General features: G+C 46.1%; 1 protein-coding gene across 1 annotated transcript in view; it reads left to right on the top strand.

Annotated features, from left to right (window-relative positions):
* The first annotated feature begins 4,557 nt into the window (after positions 1-4,557).
* The window catches only part of LOC115090796 (cytochrome P450 2F2-like), a 49,080-nt gene continuing 46,656 nt past the window's right edge, over positions 4,558-6,981 (top strand). Inside the window, exon 1 of the mRNA XM_029600307.1 lies at positions 4,558-4,805. Within this exon, the coding sequence (XP_029456167.1) occupies positions 4,563-4,805 (243 nt within the window). The 5' untranslated portion in view covers positions 4,558-4,562. The remainder of the gene's footprint in view (positions 4,806-6,981) is intronic.

The raw sequence follows: 6,981 nt of genomic DNA, 5'->3' as shown, positions 1-6,981 counted from the left end.
CCAGAAATAGAGAGCAAGTGAAGAAAAGACACAAAAAAACTGAATTTGTGACTTTATTTAAAATCATCACCACACCCAGTCAGCAAACCTCTGTGCATGTTGCTAGGGATTGTTGTAATTATTTTTATTTTCTTTTACTAAGAGAAGAAAAGATCAACAAGCCAACAGAGACTACACTGAGTAATTCTTCAGAAGAATTACTGGTGGAATGTAGTCAGAAACCCGCTATTTTATTTAAAAGGGGAGTTTTTGTTACAGTAGAAGACTACAGTTGCATTCTCAGCTTCCAGGAGGCCATGGAAGGACAGCCAGAGTGAGAACCTCCACACAATCCAACAGCCACACTAGCAGTAAAGCTAACTTTCTGCACCATCAAGCCACAGCGAGGAAATTCTGGATCGCAGTTAAGTGTGCACACTTCACGGAGACACAGTAACTGCAACTCAAAACTTACATACACTGAAACAAATGTAAGAGAAAAAGATAAAAAAAGGAGTGTGAGGAAAGAAAGAAAGAAATACTGAGATAAACCTTAACAAAAGCAAAACTCATACTTGCCTTTCATCTTTGTCCGCCAGCACCAGAACATCTGTGAAAAGAAAATTTTACACAAAGACTCAAAGTTCTTGAATAGCGCAAACCTTTTGGCATCATCACACTTTGTGCCACTCACAGTTACATTTAAAGTATACTTTATCTGAGACAAATAGCTTTTGCAGAACTGGTTCTGATATACTTGATTTCTTGGTATTTTGAAATTCTGGTATTCTGATTTTTGCTATCTAACTTTTCATATTTGTTTTGAGATACTCTAGGTTCTCAGAAAAAAAGAAAGGACAAGTTTTGAAGTATTTGTTTATTATTATACCTCTGGTATTTTGTGTATATATATCTTCTGGGGCTTCTCTGGCCAACCATTCACTCCCATGCCGACTCTTAATCCCTTGGGGTGGGGGGCTCTTTTTATGGGAGGAAGCAAGTTTACTGAGACAATGGTCCAAAATGATGAGTGTACATCTGACTGTAGTTACAGGGTTTCTTTCTCTGTAGATAGGTGTCCTTACGACAGACCTCTGGATAGAGTCCATGGTGATTTTAATTGTGCATAGTCTCCCAGCGGCTGTGCTGTGGGAATCCTAGTGGAGGGGGGTCCCATTTACTTTCCAAATTACCTACCTTTAGACATCTTCTTTCCCATGAACACCCAGCCTGTCCTGATTCCTTGGGTGGAAATCCAGATAGAATCCCCTTCTCTTATCCTTTCTTCCTTTTGGTTCAGTTGCTCATTTTCCTTAGCTGTTGCTTATGGTGATTTCTCTTGTGGAAAAATCAGGAGACCAGGCTATTTCTCAGCACTGCAATCCCAGTGGGGAAGGGGGATCCAAAAAACCTCCCCACTATTCTTAAATTCCAACAAATACTTTAAATCTTAATCTGGATACCTTCTCTACCTTCACAAATCTCTTGCAGCAGGATCCATCACTGGTGCTTGCCTGGCTAGTGAGTAGAGTAGGCTCACAGGTCTTCCCTGAAGAGAGCCCTTTCACCCCCAAAGTATGTTGCGTCCGTTGGTCGCAGACAGCTGCGACTGCTCTGCCTTACCTCTTTTTCTCCACTCTCTCTCTTTGGGCAAGATGGCTGCCTCCGGTGCCAAGTGCCTCAGCGTTTCCAAACCAGCATGGGCATCCCCATCCACCATGCTCACTCCCGTGGTCTCCTAGGGCGCGAGCGCGCACATCTCCTATGCTCAAATACACGTCATGGCAGGAACCTCGGGAGCGGCCCCACCTCATGACGTCAGTACCTCCAGGTATATCTAGTCTCCGCCTCCGCTCCCACATTGAGTTAGCAAAGACTTTGCTTCGCTACTCTGACTGCTCTAAGCTGCACACTTAGACGCTGCTTTCACTCTAAGGGCCTCGCTCCAGCAAGAAGCTCTAGACACCCGCTCCTCAGGGGTCTCTCGCTTCCAGCTTTCCTTCAGGGCTTCTCACTAACTAAGACAGCTGCTCCTCAGGAATCTTTCTCTCTATTCTAATTTCAGGATATTGGAGTTTGGGTACTCGCTCCTCGAGGTCCTATCTACCTTTTTTGAGATAGGTAAACCTCAAACCAAGGCTGCACAAAGAGAAGAAAGAATGCTTTCTCTACTTCTTGTGGGAATTCTAGGCACACTGAGCATGCCCAAACATGCCCTATACCACATGTCCACATGGGGTCCCTTTTCAGGCTCTTTTTTTTTTCCACGGAGCTGTGAGCCTCAGTGTGTGATTGGGCTCAAAACTTTGGCTTTCTGCCTTGTGGAAAACTTTTGCTCTTCGTGGTTTTTGGCAGTTTTTCTCTTCTATCCATCACTGGGTCTCTATCAGTGCCTTCTTGTAGTGTCCCTAGTCAGGATTTTTGGCATTTTGGGTAAGTTTTCTTTTGCGGTTGATTCACCCCGTAGTGGCAGTGCCTCGGTACCCACCAAGAATCAATGCCCGCCACCATTGCTTTCGACTTTTGGCCCTTTTGTGTCGCCTTATTATGGCCACGTCTGGTTTTTCCTGATTCCTTATGAGATGTGCATAATCTGCTTGGGGGAATCGCATGACATCTGGGATTGGCACTTGTGCACCCAGATGACCCTGAAGGGACGTTGACTTTGACTCGACAAGATGGATCAGCTTTTCAGATCAAGGAAGTCTGAGCCATTGGCATTGGCAGCATTGGCATCGAAGGATCTTGGAGCCGCACCAATGGATGCCACGCCATCGACATTGATGGGACCATGAGTTCCAATGAGGTCGCTGGTGGATAGAGGCACCGGAGATGACCGTTGTCGACCTTCTCTGGGCCGAGGACATTGGGTTCATCATCTTTGTCCTCAGCACTGCGGAAAGATCAGGCTGAGCATCAAGGGAAGCATCAGTGCTAGTCCCTATCGATGCATGGTGAGGGACACGTGGATGCACCGGCTTTTGCTGTGATGCCCCCAAAACCCAACCTTGCTCCAGCAAGAAGCTCTAGACACCCGCTCCTCAGGGGTCTCTCGCTTCCAGCTTTCCTTCAGGGCTTCTCACTAACTAAGACAACTGCTCCTCAGGAATCTTTCTCTCTATTCTAATTTCAGGATATTGGAGTTTGGGTACTCGCTCCTCGAGGTCCTATCTACCTTTATATCCTGCACCACGGGCCTTCGGTCCCACCATTCTACCACCAGGAAGACGCCTTCATTCTGTGAGTACCTCTACGAGCCAGCGCTCCAACTCCACCCACCAGCCGTGGTGTTACCCACACTGCAGGCTCCTGCCTATCATGAACATCTGGGTGAGACTACACTTCTGAGCCTGTTAAACGTACTGGCACTTTGTGGATCAGTGCCTTACCTTCCTGCTTTCACCATCTATCTATAGCAGTACAATAAAGACTCTATTCATTCTGTGTCTGCTATGTGTGTCAGCCTATCGCAGTGGTTCCCCATGGGGCTCCTCCCTATTGGTGGAGTCATCTCCATTGCGACCAAGGGTCCACAATGCCACAAACACAACAAAGTGTATCAGGCTTTAAAGTCTATGCCACTGTAAATTATAAGGAGGACCCTCTGACAGGGAGTGCACAGTGAGGTTTCTCTTCGAAAAGAAAACTCCTTTGGGCAAGGCTGGAAGGCCTTATCAGAGTATGGAAAAAATACATGTTTACTCTCTGACTCCTCTCTCTTACTGAACCCCCTGAGTGTTAAAATGGCTGGGCTGAACAGCACTGAGTCATCCAATCAGAATCTCCAGGTGGGAGGGACTGAAAGGTATGGATGGCTCCTATGAAAGTGTGCTCTAAGGACAGGGATAGTGACATCTAGTGGCCAGACCGGGAGGGTCTGCCACATTTGTTTCTAATTACTTGCTAGTAATAATATTCATCAATAATCTTAAACACCTGTTTACACTGAAAAAAACATCTTGAATGTTTGTTTTTGAAATTACACTGCCTTATTTTACATTATTATTTATTACAACAGGGTTCTGCCTTCCCTCTCTACCCTGAGAGACTGGCTGGTTGGGTTTCGGGCCCCATTTCATTTCAGGAGACCCGGCTGGAAGAAGAATTTCTTTTTCTAGCCCTCACTCTGGGATACTCAGTGACTCTGCCAGTAACATTCGAAACCCCATTACATAAACTCGCCACCTTAGCCAGCGTAAGCGGGAGAACTGCTGCATTTCAGAAGGGTGGGGTTTAGCTTAGCCTGCTTTCCCTAAGAAAGTCAGAACTACAAGTCCATGAGCACAATGGAGCAAAACCAGGGCTGGATCAGCCTATTTGGTCGACCTGGGGTGAGGAGGCAACTCTATAGCTGGTGCATGCAAGCAATCCAGGATTGCTAAAAAAGAGAGAAAACTGAGTAATAAAAAACCTCTGACATGCAGTATTGGCAATGATAACTCTGCATTTTTTTAAGTTTTTCATTCTCTCCCTGCCAGCACTTGAGATCCTCACCTTTAGTATCAGCAGAGGTCCCTCCCACACTGGTTAATGATTAGCAGCAGCCTTGTAAATAGTGTAACATGAAGCCAGGCCCCTGGGAAATGCTGGGCGGAGGAAGATGCATTTTTTTATTTTTCGAGATAGGTAAACCTCAAACCAAGGCTGCACAAAGAGAAGAAAGAATGCTTTCTCTACTTCTTGTAGGAATTCTCACTGCATTGGTGCTTCTTCTATTCCTGTCTTCACGGAAGAGGAAAAACCTGCCTCCGGGACCAGTTCCCTGGCCTCTGATTGGCAATTTGCACCAGCTGGATAAATCAGCACCTTACAAAACCTTAATGGAGGTAGGTACAATATGTTCTGTGACACAGGAGGAGGCTGCTTATTATTTGCTGCCTTTTTCATACTTTGTTGGAAAGTTCCCTTCATGCAGCAGTATTTGAGGAATATTCATTTGGCAGTCTAACGAAAGCATTATGTTTCTCCTCTTTTATTTGGTCTTTTATTTTATCAAAGACAATATTAGTGTAAGACTTTTTTTTTCCAAAATATTTCCTACTTCGCCTCACCCACTATAATGAATGTCAGTAAATGAGGGCAGTGCTGTGCTGATCCTCCTCAGAGCTCTATGCAGGGCGTGGCATGGATTACTGACAGTCCCTGTTGCACAAGATTGCCAAGATTGATTTATTGTAGCTATGGGCTCTTTTTTGTTACTTTTTTGAGTCTCGGGGAGGGGGGGAGGGTTTGGTTGGCAGGGCAGGGCTTCTCTAGGCCAGCTCCCAAAGGTACACAACAGCAGCTATAGGATCTAACAGCCAACCACAGTTAAAACACCACAATGTTTGTGTAGAGACCCCTTGAAGTCTACCTAGATGTCCCTAGTCTCAGCTCTTGGATACATAAGAACATAAGAATTTGCCAAGAGATGAGACAAAGGGTCCATCAAGCCCAGCTTTCTGTTTTCATTAACAGTGGCCAATCCAGGTTACTAGTACCTGACAAGTACCCAAACATTAAGTATATCCTAACTAGAGGATGGTAGTTCACGAGCATGGTGGGGGGAGGGGGGGCCGGTGGAGCAGAAGATTCATTGGATCCATGTCTACACTGTCTTTAGCCCATAAGCGACTCGTGATTGACTAAAATACTTTCTAACATCAAACCAACATGCTGTGAGAATGACTGTTGCCCTACTTCTATGATTAAAGCAATTAAAGTTACCGTGGCAGGATGAGTTTCTTATGATTATCAGTTCTTCATGGGTACAAGGTGTTTACCTGCCCCTGTGAAGAACATAAGAACAGGCCATACTGGGTCAGACCAAGGGTCCATCAAGCCCAGCATCCTGTTTCCAACAGTGGCCAATCCAGGCCATAAGAACCTGGCAAGTACCCAAAAACTAATTCTAATTCATGTTACCGTTGCTAGTAATGGCTTCTCCAAGCTGAAAAGTCCTAACCTCTTTAGTCTTTCCTCATAGGGGAGCTGTTCCATTCCCCTTATCATTTTGGTCGCCCTTCTCTATACCTTCACCATCGCAATTATATCTTTTTTGAGATGTGGCAACCAGAATTGTACACAGTATTCCAGGTGGGGTCTCACCATGGAGCGATACAGAGGCATCATGACATTTTCTGTTTTATTCACCATTCCCTTCCTAATAATTCCCAGCATTCTGTTTGCTTTTATTTATTTATTTATTTATAGTTTATTAGAGTTTTTACAAATTATGCAATATGCAAAAAATCAAAGAACAAATTTGCGTACAACAGAATTTTTAAATCCACCAACAATATCATCTATTGATGATTCTAAAAAAGCGGTTAAATTTGGGGACTTTTGTTGGATACTGTCCATTCCTTCCTCTCCTTCCTGTCTCTTAATTCTAGAACTCAATACAGAATACATTTTTGAAATGGATTGATCATTGACATTTGATATTGACAGATTTTCAATTAAATATTTTTTTAGCAACTCAGTGGCAGAGAGGAGTCTGGTCATGGGAAAGTTCAAGAACCTTAGGGGCGGATTTTAAATGCCCTGCGCGCGTAATCCAGCCGGATTTACGCACGCAGGGCCCTCGCGCGCCGGCGCGCCTATTTTGCATGTTTGGCGTGCAGAGCCCAGGGACGCGCGTAAGTCCCGGGGCTTCGTAAAAGGGGCGTGTCGGGGGCATTGCGGAATGACGCGGCATTTCGGGTGGCGTGACGCGGCGTTGCGGGGGCGGGCCCGGGGGCGTGGCGCCGGCCCGGGGGCGTGGTCGAGGCCTCCGGACCAGCCCCCGGTCAAGTGATGGCGCGCCAGCAGCCCGCTGGCACGCGCAGATTTACGTCTGCTTTATCAGGCGTAAATCGTGCAAAAAGGTAAAGGGGGGGGTTTAGATAGGGCCGGGGGGGGGGTTAGGTAGGGGAAGGGAGGGGAAGGTGGGGGGAGGGCGAAGGAAAGTTCCCTCCGAGGCCGCTCCGAAATCGGAGCGGCCTCGGAGGGAACAGGCAGCGCGCGCAGGTTGCACAAATG

This window comes from Rhinatrema bivittatum, chromosome 4, assembly GCF_901001135.1.
Source record: "Rhinatrema bivittatum chromosome 4, aRhiBiv1.1, whole genome shotgun sequence".
In the NCBI taxonomy this organism is placed as follows: domain Eukaryota; kingdom Metazoa; phylum Chordata; class Amphibia; order Gymnophiona; family Rhinatrematidae; genus Rhinatrema; species Rhinatrema bivittatum.
Note: the sequence above shows the minus strand (reverse complement) of the source record. Positions and strands in the feature narration are given on the sequence as shown.